Raw genomic sequence first — 26,236 nt, 5'->3', positions numbered from 1 at the left:
TCTAATAGATATTTACAGAACATTTCATCCAGGAGCTATAAAATACACATTCTTTGGATCATTCTCAATAATTGTCCATATTTAGGTCACAAAACAAGTCATAAAATATTCAAAAATTCTGAAGTAATATCAAGCATATTCTTTGACCACAATGAAATAAAACTAAAAATTAGTAACAGGAATTTTGGAACGTGTACAAATACATAGAAATTAAAAAATATGCTCCTGAATGACCAGTAGGTTAAAGAAGAAATTAAGGAAATGGAAAAATTTCTTGAAACAAATGATAATGGAAACACAACATATCAAAACCTATGTGATACACTAAAAGCAGTATAAAGAGGGAATTTTATAGCTGTAAGTGAATAAATCAAAAAAGAGGAAAAGGCTGGGTGCAGTAGCTCATGCCTATAATCCCAGCACTTTGGCAGGCTGAGGCGGGGGGATCACTGGAGACCAGGAGATCGAGATCAGCCTGCCAACATGGTGAAACCCCATCTCTACTAAAAAGTAATACAAAAATTAGCTAGGCATGTACCTGTAGTCCCAGCTACTTGAGAGGCTGAGGCATGAGATATGCTTGAACTCAGGAGGCGGAGGTTGCAGTGAACCAAGATCATGCCACTGTACTCCAGCCTGGGAGATACAGCAAAACTCTGTCTCAAAAAAAAAAAAAAAAAAAAGGAAAAGAAAAATAAACTAACAATGAAACTCAACCAAACCCAAAATTGGTAGAAAACAAATAATAAAGAAAATCTAAAGGAAATGGAAAATTCCCATACACATACCACCTACTAAGATTGAACCAAGAAGAAATCAAAAAGCTGAATAGACCAATAACAAGTAATGAGATTGAAGCTGTAATAACAAGTCTCCCAGTAAAGCAAAGCCTGACACTCAATGGCTTCACTGCTGAATTCTACCAAACATTTAAAGAACTAATACCAACCCTACCCCACCTATTCCAGGAAATAGAGGAGGAGGGAATACTTCCAAACTAATTCTACAAGGCCAATATTTCCGTGATACCAAAACCAGACAAAGACACATCAAAAAAGAAAAGTACAGGACAATATCTATGATTAATATTAATGCAAAAATCCTCAAAAAAATACTAGCAAATTGAATTCAACAACACATTAGAAAGATTATCAAAAAAAAAAAAAAGAGAGAGATTATCATGGCCAAGTGGGATTTATCCCTGGGATGCAAGGATGGTTCAACATAGGCAAACCAATCAGTGTAATACATTATATCAACCAAATGAAGGACAAAAAAAAATGATCATTTCAATTGTGCAGAAAAAGCATTTGATAAAATTCAACATCCCTTCGTGATAAAAACCCTCAAAAACTGGGTATAGAAGGAACATACCCCAACATGATAAAAAATCATATGACAGACCCATAGCTAGTATCAACTGAATGAAGAAAACTGAAAACCTTTCCTCTAATATCTGGAACATAACAAGGATATCCACTTTCACCACCATTATTTGACACAGTACTGGAAGTCCTAGCTAGTACAATCAAACAAGAGAATGATATAAACGCCATCCAAATTTGGAAGGAAGAAATCAAATTATCCTGTTTGCAGATGATAAGATCTCAATAAAATACTGGTAACCCGAATCCAGCAGCACATCAAAAAGCTTATCCACCATGATCAAGTGGGCTTCATCCCTGGGATGCAGGGCTGGTTCAATATATGCAAATCAATAAATGTAATCCAGCATATAAACAGAACCAAAGACAAAAACCATATGATTTCTCAACAGATGGAGAAAAGGCCTTTGACAAAATTCAACAACCCTTCATGCTAAAAACTCTCAATAAATTAGGTATCAATGGGACGTATCTCTAAATAATAAGAGCTATCCATGACAAACCCATAGCCAATATCATACTGAATGGGCAAAAACTGGAAGCATTCCTTTTGAAAACTGGCACAAGACAGGGATGCCCTCTCTCACCACTCCTATTCAATATAGTGCTGGAAGTTCTGGCCAGGGCAATCAGGCTGGAGAAGGAAATAAAGGGTATTCAATTAGGAAAAGAGGAAGTCAAATTGTCCCTGTTTGCAGATGACATGATTGTATATCTAGAAAACTCCATCGTCTCAGCCCAAAATCTCCTTAAGCTGATAGGCAACTTCATCGAAGTCTCAGGATACAAAATCAATGTGCAAAAATCACAAGCATTCTTATACACCAATAACAGAGAACCAAAGCATGAGTGAACTCCCATTCACAATTGCTTCAAAGAGAATAAAATACCTAGGAATCCAACTTACAAGGGACATGAAGGACCTATTCAAGGAGAACTACAAACCACTGCTCAACGAAATAAAAGAGGATACAAACAAATGGAAGAACATTCCATGCTCATGGGTAGGAAGAATCAATATCTTGAAAATGGCCATACTGCCCAAGGTAATTTATAGATTCAATGCCATCCCCATCAAGCTACCAATGACTTTCTTCACAGAACTGGAAAAAACAACTTTAAAGTTCATATGGAACCAAAAAAGAGCCTGCATTGCCAAGTCAATCCTAAGCCAAAAGAACAAAGCTGGAGGCATCACGCTACCTGACTTCAAACTATACTACAAGGCTACAGTAACCAAAACAGCATGGTACTGGTACCAAAACAGAGACATAGACCAACGGAACAGAACAGAGCCCTCAGAAATAATGCCGCATATCTACAACTATCTGATCTTTGACAAACTTGACAAAAACAAGAAATAGGGAAAGGAATCCCTATTTAATAAATGGTGCTGGGAAAACTGGCTAGCCATATGTAGAAAGCTGAAACTGGATCCCTTCCTTACACCTTATACAAAAATTAATTCAAGATGGATTAAAGACTTAAATGTTAGACCTAAAACCATAAAAACTCTAGAAGAAAACCTAGGCAATACCATTCAGGACATAGGCATGGGCAAGGACTTCATGTCTAAAACACCAAAATAAATGGCAACAAAAGCCAAAATTGACAAATGGGATCTAATTAAACTAAAGAGCTTCTGCACAGCAAAAGAAACTACCATCAGAGTGAACAGGCAACCTACAAAATGGGAGAAAATTTTCGCAACCTACTCATCCGACAAAGGGCTAATATCCAGAATCTACAATGAACTCAAACAAATTTACAAGAAAAAAACAAACGACCCCATCAACAAGTGGGCGAAGGATATGAACAGACACTTCTCAAAAGAAGACATTAATGCAGCCAACAGACACATGAAAAAATGCTCATCATCACTGGCTATCAGAGAAATGCAAATCAAAACCACAATGAGATACCGTCTCACACCAGTTAGAATGGCGATCATTAAAAAGTCAGGAAACAACAGGTGCTAGAGAGGATGTGGAGAAATAGGAACATTTTTACACTGTTGGCAGGACTGTAAACTAGTTCAACCATTGTGGAAGTCAGTGTGGCGATTCCTCAGGGATCTAGAACTAGAAATTTCATTTGACCCAGCCATCCCATTACTGGGTATATACCCAAAGGATTATAAAACATCCTGCTATAAAGACACATGCACATGTATGTTTATTGTGGCACTATTCACAATAGCAAAGACTTGGAACCAACCCAAATGTCCAACAATGATAGACTGGATTAAGAAAATGTGGCACATATATACCGTGGAATACCATGCAGCCATAAAAAATGATGATTTCATGTCCTTTGCAGGGACATGGATGAAGCTGGAAACCATCATTCTCAGCAAACTATCTCAAGGACAAAAAACCAAACACTTCATGTTCTCACTCTTAGGTGGGAATTGAACAATGAGAACACATGGACACATGAAGGGGAACATCACACACTGGGGCCTGTGGTGGGGTCGGGGGAGGGGGCAGGGATAGCATTAGGAGATAAACCTAATGTTAAATGAAGAGTTAATGGGTGCAGCACACTAACATGGCACATTTATATACATACGTAACAAACCTGCACCTTGTGCACATGTACCCTAAAACTTAAAGTATAATAAAAAAAAATCTTATATTTGATCTCCACAAAATAAAAACTATCAGAACTAATAAACAAATTCAGTAAAGTTTCAGGATACAAAATCAACATACAAAAATCAGTAGCATTTCTATATGCCAACAGTGAACAATGTGAAAAAGAAATTAAAAAGTAATCTCATTTACAATAGCCACATATAAAATTAAGTACTTAGGAATTAACCAAAGAAGTGAAAGATCTCTATAATAAAAACTATGAAACACTGATAAAAGAAATTGAAGAAGACACCAAAAAATTCAGAAATATTCCATGTTCATGGATTGGAAGAATCAATATTATTAAAATTATTAAATTAAATTATTAAATTAAAATTATTAAAATGTCCATACTACCCAAAGAAATCTACAGATTCAATGTAAATCCTAACAAAATACCAATGACATTCTTTACAAAAATATAAAAAATCCTAAAATGTATATGAAACCACAAAAGACCCAGAATAGCCAAAGCTGTCCTAAGCAAAAAGAACAAAATTGGAAGAATGACTTTACCTGACTTCAAATTATATTACAGAGCAATAATAACCAAGACAGCATGGTACTGGCATAAAAACAGACACATAGGCCAGTGGAGCAGAAAAAAGAACTTAGAAACAAATCCACACACCTACAGTGAACTCATTTATGACAAAAGTGCCAAAAACATACACTGAGGAAAAGACAGTCTCTTTAATAAATGGTGCTGAGAAAACTGAATATCTATATACAGAAGAATAAAACTATACCCCTATCTCTTACCATATACAAAAATCAAATCAAAATGGAGTAAATACTTAAATCTAAGACCTCAAACTATAAAAGTACTACAAGAAAATATTGGGGAGAATCTCTAGCACATTGGTCTGGGCAAAAATTCCTTGAAAAATACCCTACAACCACAGGCAGCCAAAGCAAAAATGGACAAATGGGATCACAACAAGTTAAAAGGCTTCTGCAGAGCAAAGTATAGAGTCAACAAAGGGAAGAGACAACCCCCAGAATAGAAGGAAAATATGTGCAAGCTAGCCATCTGACAAGGGATTAATAACCAGAATACATAAGGAGCTCAAATAACTCTATAGAAAAAAAATCTAATAATCCAATCAAAAATGGGCAAAGATTTGAATAGACATTTCTCAAAAGACATACAAATGGCAAACAGGCATATGAAAAGGTCAACATCACTGATCATTAGCGAGATGCAAATCAAAACTACAATGAGATATCATCTTATTCCAGTTAAAATGGTTTATATCCAAAAGACAGGCAATAACAAATGCTGGCAAGGATGTGGAAAAAAGAGAACCCTCATACACTGATGGTGGGCATGTAAATGAGTACAACCACTATGGATAACAGTTTGGAGGTTCCTTAAAAAACTCAAAATTGATTACCATATGATTCAGAAATCCTACTGCTGGGTATATACCCAAAATAAAGGAAAGTAGTATATCAAAGAGATATCTGCCCTTCTATGTTGGCTGCAGCACTGTTTACAATAGCTAAGATCTGGAAGCAACCTAAATGTCCATCAGTAGATGAAAGAATGAAGAAAATGTAGTACATACACACAATGGAATATCATGCAGCCATGAAAAAGAATGATATCTAGTCATTTGCAACAACACGGCTGGAACTGGAGGTCATTATGTTAAATGAAATAAGCCAGCACAGAAAGACAAACATTACATGTTCTCATTTGTGGGATTTAAAAATTTTTTTTAAAAATGAACTCATGGACATAGAGAGTAGAATGATGCTTACCAGAGGCTAGGAAGGGTAGTCGGGGGCTGGGGAGGAGGTGGGGATGGTTAATGGGTACAAAAAAAAAATAGAATGAATAAGACCTACTATATGATCTATGTGATAGCACAACAGGGTGACTACAGTCAATAATAACCCCCTACATTTTAAAATAAAGAGTTTAACTGAATTATTTTTAACTCAAAGGATAAATGCTTGAGGGGATGGATACCCCATTCTCCATGATGTGCTTATTTCACACTGCATGCCTATATCAAAACATCTCATGTACCTCATATATATATGTACCTACTATGTGCCCACAAAATTAATAAAATAATAAAAATACTTTTATATCTACTTATCTATAAAAAAATTTATTTCAATACTTTTCAGGGAGCAGGTAGTTTTTGATTCCATGGAGAAGTTCTTTAGTGGTGATTTAGGAGATTTTGGTGTACCCATCACCTGAGCAGTGTACACTGTGCCCAATGTGTACTCTTTTTATCCCAAGCCCTTTTCCCCCTTCTCCCCAAGTCCCCAAAGTCCATAATATCATTCTTATGCCTTTGCATCCTCATAGCTTAGCTCCCACTTATAAGTCAGAACACATGATGTTTGGTTTTCCATTCCTGAATTACTTCACTTAGAATAACGGTCTCCAACTCCATCCAAGTTGCTGCAAATGCCATTATTTTGTTTCTTTTTACAACTGAGTAGTATTCCATTGTGTATATATGCCACATTTCCTTTACCCATTCATTGGTTGATGGACATTTGGATTAGTTCCATATTTTTGCAACTGCAAATTGTGCTGCTATAAACATGAGTGTGCAAGTGTCTTTTTCACATAATGACTTCTTTTCCTTTGGGTAGATACCCAGTAGTGGGATTGCTGGATTGAATGGTAGCTCTACTTTTAGTTCTTTAAGGAATCTCCATACTGTTTTCCATATTGGTTGTACTAGTTTACATTCCCACCATCAGGGTAAAAGTGTTTCCTTTCCACCACATCCATGCCAACATCTACTATTTTTTATTTTTGAATCATGGCCATTTTTGCAGGAGTAAGGTGGTACCTCATTGTGGTTTTAATTTGCCTTTATAGTTAGTGATGCTGAGCATTTTTTCACGTTTGTTGGCCATTTGTCATACACATGTACTTCTTTGTAAATGGCTGAAGCAATACGTTATAGGAAAAGATTAAATAGAGCTTGACTATTTTGCCTCTGGGAGAAAGGCTCATAATGTAACACTATCTCCAACTCTAAACAGAATTTTGATGAGGTCAGAGTTAAAGCAGACATTCTCTTTCCATGGGAGAGTAAACAGAAGGAAATAACAGGGAAGATTCATCTGGCATAAGACCATCTCTTGATCACTATTCCTTACATGGTACACATCACTCTAGATGAGCTGAATTACCAGATTCCTATGGAAATTATCAGATTCCCTAGAATTTCTCCCCCCAGCATGTTAACAGAAAATCAGGAGGTAAGCACATTTTTCATTTTATAGAAATGTTGTTCTTGTTTTTGAGTTGTTTGATTAGGTCAGTAAGTCTTTCCAAGGCCCTAAATTAAAGAAATTGTCACAGTCTTTAAAGCAACATGCATGAGCAATTTCAGCGAAGTATTATTCGCATCTTGCAAATAAACTGCATTATTTTAACTACCAAAAAGGTATGACTCTTTTTTTCCAAGAATGAGTAACTACCTAGAGAGACTTACCCAAGAGATTAAGGCAGCATCTGGTTCTAAACCTTGGGCCTCAACATACCAAATTTAACTCTCTGAAATAAAATATTGGGAACTCCCAATTTCTCTGATAAAGCAAACAAGTGTAGTTCTACATTTTCATCATTCTAAACCATAAATGCTCTCTATGCATACTCTTTCTGCTGAAAATATTCATATTGTTTTCCCAGAATCTATAAAACCTCATCAGTAACCTTTACAAATAAAAAAGAAGATTAATTATTGAGCTGACTATATCAACGATTTCAGTTACCCTGTAACACTGGGAGACTGAAAGAATATTTCTAATATTCATGATTCATGCTCAATAGAGAGAAAGGAATGATGCCCTTCAGAGAAAGCAAGTCACTGGAATGACATCTCTTCACATGATAGCCTTTTGTATACTTATAGTATCAAGGTAAAGCAACTCACTGGTCTATTACATTTTTGCCAGTCTTTCCTGAAAGTATCAGTATGAAATCAAGTGAACAAGAGATGCCTGAAGGAATGTAGTAATCTACTGTAACTGAGATGTAAAATTCTTGAAAAAAATTAAGTAACATTCCAGGTTTAATTCAACAACCAACTACTAGTACCTTCCTATTTTTTTCTCTGTGCAAATTCATTTTTTTTTTCAATTTCTTAGTAACAACCAGGCAAAATTTGTCAAAATCCCATTTATGTCCAAGACTAGAACTTCTCTAGTAGTTTCTCCTAAAAACCTTCCCCCATTTCCCTCCCCAATTCCTCCTCTAGGAAAGCAGCACAGGACTTGAGGTCTTGGAGGAAGCACCACTGGCAATAGTACCTTAGGTAACTTCTCACTTGTCAGGCTTTCTTTACTTACTGTTCCCAAAATAGGTGTGCAGACCACTGATGGGATGAAGAGATGAATTTAAGTGGCTCACAGATACACTTACTTTTACTACAAAAATGTTAGAAAAATAAACAACTAATAAAACCCATGATTTTGTAAATATTATTGGCAAGGAAGAGGGTAAGTAAAATGGTGACTCGATGTAAATTGACTAAAAGAAACAGTACTTCATAGTAAAGTGGTACAAAGCCATACCCAATTCATATAGGGCTATGTAACTGGAGACATTTAGGAAGCTTCTGATGCTACCATTATCTTTGCTCCTCTGTGCCAACCTCATACAGTATCCTCAGTGACACCTACACCTTCTATTGCTTCCTCTCAGCTAGATATTTCTATCAGTAGCTAACCCTACCTACATTTTTCTAATCTTTAAACAAATACACTAATGAAGACCCTCTCTCACTTCCCTTTCAGCTACAGCTCTTTCTCTTTCTACTCCCTGAATTTAGACAGTTAGCTACCACTGCTGGCTGGCTGCATATTCACACCTCCCTCTCATTTCTCAATACACTCAGCTCAGGTTCCCTATCCCCGCCCCCCAACCCCAGTATACAACCTACCGATGATAAACCTAAGGATAACTTCAATCATTATCCCACTTTATCTTTCAGGAGCATTCAACAGAGTTAACCACCAAATTAACTGCCATTTGCCAAGCTATTACGGTTTTCCTTCTTCTTCCCTGGTATGTTTTACTTTGTTTTGTTCTTTTTAGTTTTCTCCACTGGCTCATTTTCCCTAATAAGACTATGAATGCTAGCATTCCTCATGGTCATTCCTCAGGCTCACTGCCCTTCTCATTCCATAGTCTCCCTAAGTAACCTCATCCACTCTGACAGCTTCAACTATTGTCCATATGCTGATGATTCCCAATTCCATGTCTCCAGTTCAGGTCTCCTCTCTGAGCTTCTGATTTGTTTATTTAGCCAACTTGGATGTTCTATAGGAATCTCAATGACAACACAACCCAAATGGAACTTATCCACTCTCCCTATGTTTCTATCGTAGATGAAGGAAGAGCATCTACCTTGCTGCCCAAGCCACAGACAATATTCCTTGACTTCTGTCCTGAAATGTGCTCACCCAATCAGTTTCCAAGTCTGCCTCCCCAGTATACAGGTAGACTTCTCACCACCTTACCATCATGTCAATAGGGGCCACTGCCATCCCTTGCCTAATCAACTATCACCGGCCTCAGAACTGGCCCCATCACCACTATCATCTTCATAATACATGAATTTAGCCTCTACATCATCTTAAGATCAGGCCCCCAACAGCCTAACATGTATAACAAGGCCCCACACAGCTGGTTCCCTAGTGCTGTCTCTCAGATTGCATCCTAGCCACACGGAGAACATTCCAGTTCTTCAAAATCTCCAATATTTTCTTGCCTTTGGACCTCTACACATACCTGAGACACTCTCTTCCCCCAATCCTGGGCTCACAGCCACTCCTGTGTTAGGTCTCAGCTTAGACACCACTGTGGACTTCCCTATCACATCACCCACCACCCTTCATTGTAACTCTATTTAATGTCTGCCCTCCTCTTTCCACTGCACATTCCACGAGCACAGTGACTACACGTGTCTCACTCATCACTGCATTTCCAAGAACTGGCATCATTCTTGGCACAGTGGTTGATACTCAATAAACATTTACTGAACGAGAAATGAATAAACAGCTATTCAGCCACCAAAAGAAAATGAGGTATCTGTAGGCTCTTAAAACAAAACTGTCTGAAACAGTAAAAATACCAACTTCACTTGAGTATAGCAAATATGATTTTGTTTTGCAACTACCTAAAGAACGCTGTACAAATGGCTGTGAGACTCTACCAGTTTTCAGCATCAAGCCAAGACACACTTTGTGTCTGAGCTAACTGAATGGTTTCCTGTCTTACAAACAAACTGTCACCCAACAGTTACCTTGCTAACTTCCTTCAAGGCTCTTTTGCAGACTTCATACTTCGGAGAGTCCTTAGGTGTTTTTTGACAGATAGTCTGTAATGAAATAAAAGTGAACAAAATTTATTGATCTATTTTATTAAGTAAAATAAAACCAATGTCCAGCCATATCCTTTTACTCATAGCAAACAATGCCAAACACGATATTACGGATGAGTATGAGGATAATATTAAAACCCAATTTAAAAACCAGGAAATAATCTTTAAACACAGGATCCAAGTCCATCCAGGGAATGGTTAAGAAAGATAGAATTCAGAGGTGGGTAACCCTGGTTTCAAATCCCAGGTCTGCCCTTACTAGTTATCAAATCTTGAGCAAGTCACTAACTCTATCTTTATAAGCCTCTCTTTCCTCATCTGTAAAACTGGGGTGATGCCGGCTACATCACAAGGTTGTTAGAAGTGTTAATGATAATTTATGTAAAGTTCTTTATTAGTGCCTGGCATACGGTATGCCCTCAATAAATAAGAGTTACTTTAATTATCACCATTATAATCATTATTATTAGAGGCAATTATATTTATAGATGATACATTTTGAATAAAAAGAACAGCCAGGCACAGTGGCTCATGTCTGTAATCCCAGCACTTTGGAAAGCCAAGGCAGGCAGAATACTTGAGTCCAGGAGCCAGGGCAACATGGAAAAACCCCGTCTCTACAAAAATACTAAAAGAAAATTAGCCAGGCATGGTGGTGTGCACCTGTGGTCCCAGCTACTCAGGAGGCTAAGGTGGGAGGGTCACTTGAGCCTGGGAGGTGGAGGTTGCAGTGAGCCGAGATCGTACGACTGCACTCCTGGGTGACAGCATCTCAAAGAAAAAACAGTCAAAAAAAAAAAAAAAACCCCAAAAAAACCAGCAAAGGAAAAAAAGCCTGCTAGGTTTTCTGTTGATATATTTATACTGAGAAATTTCATTTGTGATAGGAAAATCAGGTCAAACAGGGTCAATTCACGGTAAATTTAATTACATATAACTTTAAAGCTATACACACACATTCAAAGCCCAGGGAACCACTTTAATTACTGAAAGTGTTTATTTTAATTAACAAGCTTAACTGAATTTCCAAATGAGGTAAAATTGAAGAGACACTATTTTAAATACATTTACATTCTGCCTAAATGGCCAGATTTCCACACATGAGAAACAGATTAGAGCAACAGGCATCAGGCAGAGGTAGAAAGTAGTTGGCTACTAGCAAGTCACTGGTCCCTTAAATGTACAGAAGCACCAAGCCAAGACATCTGAAAGTCAGGCATCAAGATTTTTAACTATCTGCTATGTGAGAGACACAGAGTGCACCATCTGTGGAGGTTCTTATATTTTTTGACTATGACTCACTGTAAGAAATACTTTTACACTGCAACCAGCACACATGCACACATAAATGAACCAGGATTTTATGAAACAATATTTAACCACTTTATGAGCAACGTACATATGCTCATAATTCAAAAATCAGTTTTATGGCCCACTAATGGGTATGAAAGCAGCATGAAAAATACTGGTTTATGTCCCTGAGAGCAGGCATCCTTAGCTGGATTCCATATATTGATATTTTATGTAAAATTTTGTGCATACACATATTCTCTGGGAAGAAAAGCTATAGCTTTACTCAGAATCTTAAGGGGGGGTCTGTGGCTTAAAAAAAGTTTAAAGCCTACTGAGCAATCATGGCATGAATCTCCAACACTGTGTAACATAATGTGTTAGATTTTAGAGTCCCATTCCATACAAGTAATTTTCTCAAATTTAAAGAGGATATAAAAGGCTTGGCCATCACAGCATATGTAAAATCTGGAAAACATGTTTAAAATGCATTTTATTTATTTTTGTTCTTTTATTTCAATTCTCAAAGAGGAATAAAATGCATTTTCAGAAGAAGAAAACCCTGAAAATTCAAAAGTCTAATATTACAAGAAATGTTGTATTTACAAGGCATTCACTTCTTGCTTAAAAAAATAGTCATGTTGGAAATAATACTTCCTTATATGGACCAAAGTTTCCTTCTTAAGCAAAAATTCGATTTTGATAACTTAGCCACATTCTACCTTTAAACATGATAAATACTGATCTCAAAAAAAAATCAGAAAGTGAAATGTTCAAAACTGCAAGCTTCCCAATATGTACACAGGGGGGAAGTTCCTGAATTACAGGTGATGGGTGGAGAAGGTGTAAAGGCAGTAGATCGAAGTAAACTTGAGGAGCACAAGGTGCTATGAATCCTGAAATACCTGACAAAACGTCTCCAAAACTGCAGCAGTCAGCTAAATGCTCATGATCCCATGCTTTTACACATTTCAAAATTTCAGCATTTTTAAAGAATATATTTTAGAATTTACAATGGGATACAGAATGTGAAATTTACTTTGTAACCTTAATCATAATTTTTAATATATATTTTACTTTGTTTTGATTAGTCAAAATCAGGTATGTAAAAAGTTGACCTTATATCAACATTATGATCCAATTTTAAAGTAGGATCGTAAGAAAATATTTTCTAATTAGATCAAAAAGACACTCTGTGGTCCACTGCTAGAATGGCACCTGTGTCGAGCCACCCCACTTTTCTCTTTTGCTGCCGCAGCAGCTCCAGTGCAGCCAGTGGCAGGCTCTCCTGCCCATAGCCTACCTGTCTTTCCAGCTGCACGTACTACTAGGCAGACTCTACTCACTTTTCCCAGTCATGTCTTGCCGTGATTCAAAGTCAAACACTTGCTTTCTTCATGAATGCTGCCTAACACAAGAAGGAAGCTGGGCTTTCCTCACTCACTTCGCACAATGCATAATACAGGCAGTACTATGCCTTGTCATGCTGAAGAGACTCTCATTCCTGTATGAAATGGAAGCCCCAGGGCACCTTGGAATATTATAGATGAAGGGATCTCAGTGATCAGTCTGAGGAATCTTAGGCCCAGAGAGACTGAGTTGCTCAAGGTCACATGCCTAATGGCTTAGCTAGAATTGGAATCCAGGCCTCCTGACATAAAGAAGCCACAACTCTTCCTATTTCAAAAAATGCTGAGTAAGTGGGTGATGAGATCCAATTTCTTCAGAATGACCATAGAAGCCTAAATGAAAGATAATTTCCAGAGATATCAGATACTGGTGAGACTTTCTGAACAAACAACACCTTCTCACTTAATTGGGGGATTTTTAGACCTTTAAATATGCATCAATTTAAGTGGAATAATAATAATTTTCTACATCAGATTTAGAGAAGCACAGCTATCCACAGAGGAAAAAGCCACCGTCATGTCTTACATCCATCAGCAGGGGAAGGCGGGTCACCCTCTGCATGGGGAGAATGAGAAAAGAGATCATGGGTAAGTTCCTACAGTCTTCATGGGACTCAATCCTTGACAATACTTCCTTAAAGGATGGATTGGTAGCTCTGAGGGAAAACAAAGAAAAGAGAAACTTCAAAATATTTCCTCCTCAAATTAAGCAGCAAGTAAAAATGTATTACAAAATACTGTGATAAATCCATATAGCATCAACTATTTTAAACTGTATGAAAATATCATAAGCACATAATTACACTGGCAAATACGAATGGCTTGTCTGCCATATTCAAGGCTGAATATAATAAGATGTGGATTTCACATAACAGTATTAACAATAAGGCAAAACATGTAGGAGCTAGAAATTTATACAAGTGGAAGGTAAGCAAATGAAGAAGCTGCGGTATCATAATGGTGAATATATGGGTCATAAATCAGTATACAGACTAGGTCTTTTATATCCAATCATCTATAAACATATATCATTAATAAGATCATAAATAATATGTTTTAAGCCACTTCTCCAGCCCTAGACAATGGCATAAGAAATTAACAGTTAGACTGGACTTCAGAGGCTTTAGGCCACAAAGATCCTCTTTCTGAGACAGAAAACCTTTTCATCACATCAGTCGAAATATTCCTCTTTTTCTCCTGTTAATGCAAGAGAAGTATTAATGCTGCTATAACATTTTAATGAAACTTAGCGAGATACCGTGACATACATTCTTTCATGTGGAACCACCTACGTAACTTTTAAGGAAGGCCAGATAGGGATTCCAGTAAGAAAATGGAATGCAGAAAGGTCCCTACCTCACCAAGTAAATATGACTTAGTAACTGCCAAAGACAGAAGTCAAACCCAGGTTTGTTTGTTTGTTTGTTTGTTTGAGATGGAGTCTTGCTCTATCACCCAGGCCGGAGTGCAATGGCACAATCTCGGCTCACTGCAGCCTCTGCCTCCCAGGTTCAAGCAATTCTATGCCTCAGCCTCACAAGTAACTGGGATTACAGGTGTGTGCCATGACGCCCAGCTAATTTTTGTATCTTTAGTAGAGAAAAGGTTTCATCATGTTGGCCAGGGTAGTCTCGAACTCCTGGCCTCAAGTAATCCACCTGCCTCGGCCTCCCAAAGTGGTGGGATTACAGGCGTGAGCCACTGTGCCCGGCCTCAAACCCAAGTTTTCTAATGTTAAATCTGACACTCTTGTCCCCCCATTTCTCACTCTGTTACCTCACTTCATCCAATGAGGAGCTCTGTAGAGTTCCACTGCCACTTTCCAAGGCAAGGAGGGTAGGAGGTAGATGGATATTGTACTCCCATGAAGGGAGAAGGAAGCAGGATAGTGACAATAGCAGTCATTTTTTTTAAAAAAAAAAGTTATTTTGAAAATTAAATAATCTTGTTCAAGGCTGCTACTAAAAGCAGGGAGGGGGAGAATGCCAGAATAGCAAATGAAAAGAAATTATACAGAAACAATTCATTTCCATTTTCTCTAATTGAGAAGTTTTAAGTTTCCTTTTACTGATAGCTTTGACAAGATTTTTAGAAAGTTAAAAAAAAAAAAAAACCTCTAAATTAGTTGCATATTTAAATAACTCAGGTCCCAGTCCCCTCCCTCACCTTCCAAAGGTTCTGATTAAATAGTCTGGGATGGATTCTGGACAGTGTACATTTGCTCATTTTCAGGCCCCAAGGCATTTCTAACATGCAGCTAGAATTGAAAGCCACTGTTCTAACCTTAAATTCACATAAACTGCGGGCTGGGCGCAGTGGCTTACGCGTGTAATCCCAGCACTTTGGGAGGCAGAGACAGGTGGATCACGAGGTCAGGAGATCAAGACCATCCTGGCTAACACGGTGAAACCCAGTCTCTACTAAAAATACAAAAAATTAGCTGGGTGTGGTGGCATGCACTTGTAGTCCCAGCTACACGGGAGGCTGAGGCAGGAGAATCGCTTGAACCTGGGATGCAGAAGTTGCAGTGACCCAAGATTGCGCCACTGCACTCCAGCCTGGGTGACAGAGTGAGACTCCATCTCAAAAAAAAAAAAAAAAAAAATCACATCAACTGCAACAAATCCCCTGAAAACACTACTAATTGCCACGTGAAAGTGCTGATGATGTTATCATTAAGCTAATTTAGATAAAACCTTTAAGAGTCACATGATGTATAGCAGTACCTAGTGACATTTTTTAAATCCTGCAAAACAAAATGAAACCCAAATTTATCTCTAATTCAAGGCTTTGTTTTCAGACATGAACTTGCATTCTCTAACAGTTACAGAGAACCTCTGTTCCTATAGCAGCGGTTCCCACCAGGGCGTGGTGGAGTGAGGAAGTGATGGGTGTGGTTTTACCCTCAGGGGACCTTCTGCAATGTTTGGGGAGATTTTTGGCATCTAGCAGATGGAAGCCAGGGATGCCCTTAAGCATCTTAAAATGCATAGGACAGCCCACCACAAAGACTTATCCAGTCCAAAATGTCAATTGTGCGAACAAACCCTGCTTTATACTAAAAATCTCATTGGGGTTAGCAGCTGTGTGTTTTCCACCCTGGCTATATGAAAATGTCATGAAGATGTGGAGGAAAAAGGGGGCCATCATCAGCCCTTCTCATCAGCTTAGAGGCTTTGACTATTTCTCCAAGCAGCCATAAGTTAGTCATCCTCAACCCCTACTCCTCCATAGGGGTCTCACATATTGCACAGAAGTTGACCGAAGCTCCATGCCGTGGTCATAAATGCCACAACTCACAGGAGGGGGTGAGAATGATAACAGCCATTAAGCTCCCAAACTGGGTTTACAGCAGTGCACAACTGTGCTGTAAAACAGCTACTTGTGATAAACAGGACCCTTTAAAATACATATAGGCATTACTGAACAATTGGTGACTCTTTTAAGGACACAGATGGCATATGCATCACATCAAAACTCTCAGTAACCTAAAAAGGACAAAAAGAAAAGATGTGGCAGGAAATCTAATGCTTGACTCTTTTGCTGCATAACTGAAATCTTTAAGAACATTATTTTTTTCTACTGCTTTCCTTCAGAACTTCCCTCCTCTCTTCAACTCTAACTACCCAAGGGGGGGGAAATAATCAGCAATTTTTATGAACAATTTATTATCGTTGTCAATTGAACGGAGGGAGATCAGAATAGCAGAGAAAACTCTGAATCTTAGCTTCTAGCTCAATCTACTCAAGAATCCCCTCTAAGCCTCAGGAAAACCACTTAATTGCCAGTAAAAAGCTTAGAAAACTGCGGGTTTAGAGTGAGGACCACCTCTGTTTCCTGCAACAATTAAAAACAACGAAGCACTAAACAAGGACATCAATAACAAGCTATAATTTCATAAGAGAGAAAATTCTCTACACACTAGATTTTTCTACTTAAACACCCTCACCCTAAAAGTAATGCTCTTAAACATTTCTCCTCTGGGAAATAGCCTATCAGGAGGCATTTCTAAATACAATTCAAAAGATCAATTAATTTCAGTCAATGTAGCCTAATTAAAACTAGGTTAGACGATTAAAACTGTAGCATTCGACATTGCTTACAACAATTTTTGTAGTGTTCGTTGTTGGTAGACTTCATTTGTGCAGTATTTCACATATGGGTCAAATGTGGATGCTGTGTGTTTTTCCACAATGTCACTTATGTCATCTATGAAGATATTATTCTGATGTCTTGCTTCCAACTCTATAAAGAACCTGAAAAACCAAAGGGAAAAAAAAATTTACACTTCTTTCATACACTCTAACAGATAACAGATTAGCCTCATGTAATGTTATTACACGGGGTTTGAAAATTCAACAGTACACAGTACCAACTAAAAAATATTTTTAAAATCTATAAAAATTTTATCTAAGTTTAAATCTATCATATTAACACCTCCTTGAGGATGAGCATTGTGGCTCACGCCTATAATCTCAGCACTTTGGGAGGCTGAGGCAGGAAGATCACTTGAGGCCAGGAGTTCAAGACAAGACAAAACCAAAAAAAAAAAAAAAAAAATCAAGTTATTGCTTCAAGTGTTTGGCTTCAAACATTGATTTGCTCTGCCTTCAGGTACTTTAGACTAAACATATTTCATTATTTTTCAAGAATTCTTTATGGGAAGGGGAGTGGATGCTTATATATTTTATTGTATGGAAAAATACATGAGCAAAACACCTAAATAAATGATTAAAAAATAAGTCTGAGGCCAGGAGTTGTGGTGGCTCACATGTGTAATCCCAGCACTCTGGGAGGCCGAAGCAGGTGGATTATGAGTTGAAGGGATCGAGACCATCCTGGCCAACATGGTGAAACGCCGTCTCTCCTAAAAATACAAAAATTAGACAGGTGTGGTGGCACGCAGCTGTAGTCCCAGCTACTCAGGAGGCTGAGGCAAGAGAATCACTTGAACCCAGGAGGCGGAGGTTGCAGTGAGCCGAGATCACGCCACTGGACTCCAGCCTGGCAACAGAGACTCCGTCTCAAAAAAAAAAAAAAAAAAAAAAAAAGTCTGAAATAAATCTAACACTATATGTTTTTTTCTCAAAATAAAAACAATCACATTATTTTAAATCTGATAATATACATGATATTTAAATCCCTCCCTCCCTTTCCCTCTTTCTTTCTTTCTTCTGAGAAAGGGCCTCACTCTGTCACCCAGGCTGGAGTGCACTGGCATTATCTCACCTCACTGCAACTTCTGCCTCCCGGGATCAAGTGATTCTCCTGCCTCAGCCTCCTGAGTAGCTGGGATTACAGGCATGTGCCACCATGCCTGGCTAATTTTTATGTTTTTTAGTAGAGACGGGGTTTCACCATATTGGCCAGGCTGGTCTCTAACTCCTTACCTCAACTGATCTACCCACCTTGGCTTCCTGAAGTGTTGGGATTACAGGCGTGAGCCACTGCACCCGGCCAGGGTTACCAGATTTAGTGTATAAATAGATAGCAATTTAGGGTCACCTAAATAGATATACACATACAAGTGTATATATCTATAATACACACACATATGATATATATCATTATATATGTCATATAGATAGCAATTGTTTATCCATTCATCTGCTGATGGAGACTTGAGTAGTTTCTAGTTTTTGGCTACCTGGAATAATGCTGCTATGAACATCTGCATACGAATATCTATTCTTGTGTCTGTTTTCAAGTCTCTGGGGTATATTCCTATCAGTGGAATTTTAACCACACTGACTGTACAATAGTATGTGTATAGGGGTGTGTGTGTGTGTGTGTGTGTGTGTGTGTGTGTGTCTAAGTGTGTGTAGAGAAACGGTAGCATAATACCTGAACCAAAACAGAAGAAGCTGAATTATATGCCAAGGAGAGGTTAGTTCATTAAACAAAATTTAGTAAGAAATGATCCTTTCCCTCCCAACACTCACAGTGGAACGGTTGATGGGAGGCATGCAGCCAATTACAATACAGGATCTATAACACAGGTGTGGTAATAATAAGTATTTGGTCTTCATCCCTGGTCCTTGGAACACAGCTCCTTGAAATACCTGGACTCTCCAGAGTGACAGGAGTGTCTTTTGTGTGCCAGTGAGATGACTGGTAGCTGGGGACCCTTAGATAGCTTCAGCATGGCTCTCGCATGCCGGAAAGACCAAGGCATGATTGCAGAGCTGGAACTTTCAGCCATGCCTGCCTATCTCCAGTCATAAGAAGAGAAGAGTTTGAGTTCAATTGCCAAGGAACAATGATTTAATCAATAGTGCCTATGTAATGGAGCCTCCACAATAACCCTTAACTGATGGGGTTAGGGAGGGTCGATGAACACCTTGAGGTGCTGGGAGAGTAGCAGGCCCTGAGAGGGACTAGGTGGTCTGCAGTACCTGCACCCCCTCCAGCCTTGCCCTATAACAATCCTTGTATTTGGCTGTTCTTGAGTCGTACCCTATATAATAAAGCAGAAATTGTAGAGTACCTTCCTGAGTTCTGTGAGCCATTTTAGCAAATCATCAGGGCCTGAAATAGGGGTGGATTGTGGAAATCCCCCCACAACTTTGTAGCCAAGTAGAAGAGAAGTGTGGGTAACCTGGGGACCCAATACTTGCATCTGCCGTCTTAAATGAGGGCAGTTTTGTGGGCTGAAACCTTAAACCTGTGGAGTGTGATGCAAACTCAGGTTGGTTAATGTAGGAACTTAAATTGTAGGAACGGAACTGCAGGACACACAATTGGTGTCTCAAGGGTTAGAGAGTTGGTTGGTATAAAAAAAAAATTCACACATTTGGTGTCAGAAGTATGGTGAGTAAAAAAACAAAGAGGCCTACAAAGAAAACAACAGAGGGCAGAGTGACCACTCTCGTGGTAAACACAGGTAAGGACACGTGTAAGCTGGATTATCAGTGCGAAGGATGACATGACGGGAGCAGGGGAGCAAAGTACAACGGGCAGTGGAAGCAACATGGGTCTGGTTGGGGAAACTGGGAAGTTCAGTGGAGCTGAGGTACAGACTCCACTCCAGGAGGAACAAGGGCACAGAAAGAAGACTGCAGAGCAGGCTTGAGCTTGATTGCAGAGGTTATACTGCATGCTGGGAAGTTTACGATTAATCTGTAGACAATAAGAAACCACTGGAGGTGTGGAAGCCAATAAATCACTCAATCCGAGAAAACTGGAGCAGAGCAAGGATGGATTACTAGTAGGGAGGAACAGATGGCAAGCAGGCCAGTTAGGTGGCTAATCTGGGCAAGCTGACAATAAAGCCTGGTAGTGGGAAATCAAGAGGACCCAGCATAGGGTAACAATCTGGAGATAAAATTAATAGACTCAAGAAACGCATTAGATGGGAAGTCAAGGAAGATGCTGAGATTTCTGGTCAAGGTTTCCACCCGGTCAATAAAGTGGGTTCTTAAACCATTAATGAAGACAGAGATTTAGGAACAGGGAGAAGCAGCAGGAAGAGCTCCATTTAATTTTGCCTTGGAGATGTCTAATGGACAGCTAAAAATACACATCTGTGAAAATTCAGAGGAACTGGAATTCTAGGTACTATATAGTTAAGACTATTTGATTTCTAGCTGTTTTCATATAAATGTGAAATATTTGTCATTTAACTCCAACTGTTTTGTAATGCAAATGTAAAGAAAATTGCTTAAAGAAAATTGAAAGGCCGGGCACGGCGGCTCACGCCTGTAATCCCAGCACTTTGGGAGGCCAAGGTAGGTGGATCACAAGGTCAGGAGATCGAGACCATCCTGGCTAACACAGTGAAACCCCATCTCTACTTAAAATACAAAAAATTAGCCGGGGGTGGTGGCAGACGCCTGTAGTCCCAGCTACTCGGGAGGCTGCGGCAGGAGAATGGCGTGAACCCAGGAGGTGAAGCTTGCAGTGAGCCAAGATTGCGCCACTGCACTCTAGCCTGGGCGACAGAGCGAGACTCCGTCTCAAAAAAAAAAAAAAAAAAAAAGAAAGAAAGAAAATTGAAAAAAGAAGAAACCATAAGGCCATTATCATATAATTCTAGGATATAAATATCTTGAGGCAAGTATCTCTTACAATTTGTCTTTAGCTTACACTGTTACCAGCCTGAAGGAATGCAACTATATAACCAAAAACAACAGTAACTTGGCTTTTCCCAACAAAAAGGAAAATTTCATTTATCACTGTGAAAGGTTTGCCAAAGTACGATATTAAAAATAAGGTACTAATTAAATTTCTGTTTATGCTACTTACTTCAATATAAACCAAACCACCCATCTTTTATTTTTACATTGACATAATTAAGACATAATTTAAAGCTTTCTATGTTAAATGATCTATTAGTTATTTTGGAAAATTTGCATACTTTACTAAGTGAGTTAGCTACAAAAAGATCAAGAAAGTATTTCTAAAAAATGAGGTATGATTTCGGGAACCAAGAATGCCGGTGAATCAAATCAAATCTGAAGCAAAAGTAAAAGTATTCTGGTTCCCTGGATGAAACTTGAATGAAATAATTTGGCTTACGAGGAGGACAACTTTTTAATGGAAATACGTATTTAAGTTCTATGAATTTTTTTCGGGGATACTACTTCCATTTATTTCCTCTTTGTAGTATTACCAAGATGTTCATGTTTTATAACCAATCATGTTACACAACCTTTATCTTTTTTTTTCCCTGTAAAGCATTTCCAATCTCACCACTAAAGAGAAACCTTCTGTGGACCAGGAAAAGCTGCCTAGAAACATTCCCTCCTAACCAGAAACACAAGTTAGCCCTGTTTGGCTGTTAACTCACCATCACAAGCAAAATCACACCCATACTTCAAATGAGTGCTTTAAATGATTGCAGTCTGCCAAGGTGAGCTCCTCAGCTGTGCAGATAATGGTCCTACCAAACATATAAGGTCCACCTCCCAGGAGGTTCAAGATGATTCAGCTAAAACCCATGTTTGAAAAAAGAGCCTGATGTGGAGCCTGCTTATGGTCTAGTAACCTTTCTTCTAACATTTTTTAAAACTGCAGGGATTTTTTTTAGGTCTTTTGTGGTTGCTTTATTATGTGATGATCTTAAATGTGGCACTACATTTTTGAGGAAAAAACAAAACCAACAGCGAGCCTGCTTTATGAGATGGTCATTATACCCATTTTATAGATAAGAAAACCAAGGCAAAGAGTGCTTAAGTCACAACTTCATTTGAAACCAGAGCCAGACCCTGTGCTTGAACCAAAACACCTGCTGCCTCAGCTCTCAGCGGTGAGCTGATTTTGCCCACCTGTTACTACTGGCCAACCCTCAACTAAGACATCCAGCAAGAAGAGTAGCAGCTGGAACTGAAAAGAAAAAGATCATGTTCCAAGATTAATGTTGAATGGTCTCAGCAAATAAATTACACAAATCAACATAGTGCAGATGTTTGCAGTAAGATCCACGCCATGACAAAATGTGCAGACAACAGAAGGGTCAGCAACCATATCAGGTTCAGCCTCCAAGAAAGATAATCAGGAGAATCACAGCCAGCAATGTGCTCTGGTCCTGGATGACCCAGTGTGATCATCTATTGGTTTACAGGTGCCCTGTGAAGCCCTCTGGGGGTTATTCATTTTGGCCCTCCTATTCTCGCTCCCCTTTTTGCCTCATGAATCCCACTCATCCTTCATGCATCAGATTAAATTTCATCTATTCCAGGAAGCTTTCCCTGAACCTGCTGGGATAGGCTAAGTTCTCTTGTTCTATGACTTCATAAATCCCCATGTATTTTCTTCAGTGTACCTACTATGATGGCAATTAATTCTTTTATAATTTTTGTTTACTTTTGTCTCTCTCAGCAAGGTTTAGAGGATGGGGCCATGTCTGTTGTGTTCACTACTATATATATATATATTATATATATATAATATATATATTATATATAATATATATATTATATATATATAATATATATATTATATATAATATATATATTATATATATATAATATATATATTATATATAATATATATATAATATATATTATATATATATAATATATATATTATATATAATATATATAATATATATTATATATATATTATATATATAATATATATAATATATATATATATAGTGTGTGTGTATATATATATTGTGTGTGTATATACACACACACACACACACCCAACCACCCACCCACCCAGACTTGGCCATAGTACCTGGAATATAGGAGACAGTCAAATATTCGATCAGTGAATACATAAACAAATGAAATTTATTCTTTTAAATAGAAAATGATAAAGGTGAAACATGTAAAAGAATTTTGTTCTATTATTATTTTACTAAGAAAGTAATACCCACAAATTGGGTCGGTCTCTACCTTGCTTTTATCACTGATAAGTCAACATATATTTAATTGACCACAAGTTGGCTTCCCAGAACTGTGCTAGGTACAGGAAGGGCCACCAATGAAGACACAAACTCCCAGCACAAGTCTTTACAATTCTTCAATTAGGATTACTAAAGAGAGACCCAGTCCAATCGGAGTTTCTTCAATGCCAGCTGCATTTTCTGAAAAACCTGCCAGACCAGCCCCTCCCCTATCCAATTCAGAAGGATGCCAGAGAGACTAAGCAGCGCAGCACTCAGCACTCTAGCTCTGGAAACACAGAAAAAAAGGAGCTCTGGTTATAATCAATGCCGCTGTCCTGCGCCCTCCTCAGAATGGCATCCTTTCAAGGTACTTTTTCTTCATTAATATCCATCTGCCTAAAGCAAACTGAAATCATTCTTGGACGTCTCCCCCACTTAAATGAGCTGTCAATCTAAATGGCTGCAGTATCCTACCAGAGAAGGTCATATTCACTTAGGCTGGAGACTTGTAACATACCAGGCAGGTTTCACATGTCTAAGTTGCTGTTATATAATAAAATATCTTCCCTAAACAAAGAAAGATTCCAGATAAGTGGCAGCAAAGTATGTGCTGCTGGAAATACTTTCCTAATACAGAACATTCTGTACTCTACCAAAATGAATTTATATTCTGCTGCCGGTAAGTAAGATTTGGGGCTGCTTTATTTGGAATTTTTTTGGTGGTCACATTGACACTGAAGGTTGAAGTCAGTTTCTTTTGACATACTGGATCAGGGAGAATAAAAGCATAGCAAGCGCACCGCCACTAACCCATGGCAGGCATCAGTAACTGTCTGGAACTCTGCCTACATGCAGAGTTTGCACTCCAGGCAGCCATTAACAATACATCAAAATCAATGATGAGGAAGATGAAGCTCATCGATGAATCCTTCACCAGAGACTAACAGTGATAGGAAATGTGTTGATTCGACACAAATATAGGACAGTTGCTTCTCAATCAGAAAATATCCTACCAACATCCTGATCTGGTAAAGGTCTCAAGAGACTTCCTTTTCAGCAGACTATATGTCTTCTCACATTCTATTTTAGCCTTTTCTTCTGAAATTTTATCTCTGGATTGATAATAAGAGGATAAGAAATTAAAAGTGGTTTGGGATATGAGGGGAAAAAAGAGTTCTAAACAAAAATGCTCTGGTAGTTCTCATTCCCATTCTGATCGCTACTGTTTGGTCCTTAAAATCTCTAGGATAATTTTTGTTAAACAATTCTTATCATCCTGTTAAACCTTTGAGATCAGCCTGGATATATGGCAGAGACTGAGGTAAAAGACACAAGCTAAGGGTATTTTCTGGTCTTTGAATCAAAGGGTTTTCTTAGCCTTAATACCACACAACACAGAGCCTGCTTAGATTTAAATCCAGCTCTGCACAGACACCTTCAGTTCAAGGCACCCGGCAAATCCCAAAGAAGGAGAGGCGTACTGGGGGCCAGGGGAGGGAGAGGCAAAGACAGACTACAAAACCAAGTGTCCCTCAACTCTTCCATATCAGTTAAGGCTCCAACTTACTTAGCCCTTCCTCTTATTGATAATGTATTTGCTAGAAGGAATATATACAAGACCATACAAATATAGGAAAACAGTATAAAAAAGACCTTGAAATTCTAATACTATTAAGACTGAGTTTTTGCCTAAAAATGACCATTTAAAGTATTTATCATCTGAACTTGCCTCACAGAAATAAAGTGGAGAAAAAGGAACTTGTTCCCATGGTAACCTGCACGCTTGATTCTTTTGTTTCAGTGCTACTCAAATGCATTCACCCATATTTTAATTTGTCCCAGAAATGAGGATAACACTCCTCAGAAATAGGGATAATGAATGACAGAAAACATATGCCAACACTCTTATCATAACATCCTTAGAAGAGAAAACGGTCTGTGAATGCTTGGGCCTGAGATGCTCTGGGTTATTACAGAGAGCTTTTCAATTTATAATTACATTTTTTAAATGTGGATATAACTATTAATTTCCATCTAATGAAAACTGACCCCTAATTTTATATATGACCATGAAGACACAGACAAGTATTCCTGTTCACCCCGGGATCTCCAGCGCCTAACAAAGAGTAAACACTCAACAGATGTGCTGAATGAATCAATACTAGGTACCTATTATTCTTCCTTGCCCCACTATTAAAGTGCATTCTTCCAAGGAGAACAATGAGAAAAAATACAAAGCAAGTGTCTACCAGGCATGATTTAATAACCACATTAATTATCACTTCTGATGGGGGTGAGCTCTGCTGAGAGGCCAGCTTTCCCAGCTGTCAGAATCAGGTTGGCAAATATAACGTGTGGAAGTTTATACTCCTTACACAGCAGCCTCCATGCCAGGCTTGTATCTTCAAGAACAGTTTTGCTAATCCATGGCCTGGCAAAAATTCTTGAAAACTCAACCTTAGGAAAGGTTTCTAACTTCTAAGGAACATTTGCTTTTAGGATACGATTGCTATAAAACCAATTATGTGACCTTTTCATTTTGGCTGCTCAGAAGGGAATTGCTGTTTAATCCTCACTCATAGTACCTCTTACAGAAGTGGCTAGGCATGCTTGCTCTCTTCAACCCTGCCTTGTTTGCCTTGTTTGCCTTGTTTTGTTTCCCACTTAAACAGTCTCATTGAGTACATGTATTTTATTGTAAGTTTCCTTGAGCCTTTTATGGATGCAGTTGGGGTATAAATAATAAATTATAAACAAACTGGGAGAATGTGGATTCTTAGTTGCTGCTTGGAAACTGCACCAAGAATGAATT

The 26,236-nt window shown here is 38.3% G+C and overlaps 1 protein-coding gene across 8 annotated transcripts in view; it reads right to left on the bottom strand.

Annotated features, from left to right (window-relative positions):
* Nucleotides 1-26,236, bottom strand: part of ARHGEF26 (Rho guanine nucleotide exchange factor 26) — a 139,123-nt gene that overhangs the window by 52,077 nt on the left and 60,810 nt on the right. For 4 of the 8 annotated variants that reach the window (XM_054681194.2, XM_054681197.1, XM_054681193.2 and 1 more), the window contains exons 7-10: nucleotides 17,860-17,955; nucleotides 17,192-17,344; nucleotides 13,615-13,744; nucleotides 10,312-10,386 (exon numbers count right to left, since the gene is read on the bottom strand). In XM_054681194.2, the coding sequence (XP_054537169.1) occupies nucleotides 10,312-10,386; nucleotides 13,615-13,744; nucleotides 17,192-17,344; nucleotides 17,860-17,955 (454 nt within the window). The remainder of the gene's footprint in view (nucleotides 1-10,311; nucleotides 10,387-13,614; nucleotides 13,745-17,191; nucleotides 17,345-17,859; nucleotides 17,956-26,236) is intronic. The other 4 variants (XM_054681196.2, XM_016942197.3, XM_063807276.1 and 1 more) reach the window with 1 other exon arrangement.

Source organism: Pan troglodytes, chromosome 2 (assembly GCF_028858775.2).
Source record: "Pan troglodytes isolate AG18354 chromosome 2, NHGRI_mPanTro3-v2.0_pri, whole genome shotgun sequence".
NCBI lineage: Eukaryota > Metazoa > Chordata > Mammalia > Primates > Hominidae > Pan > Pan troglodytes.
This window is presented reverse-complemented; position numbering and strand designations above follow the sequence as displayed.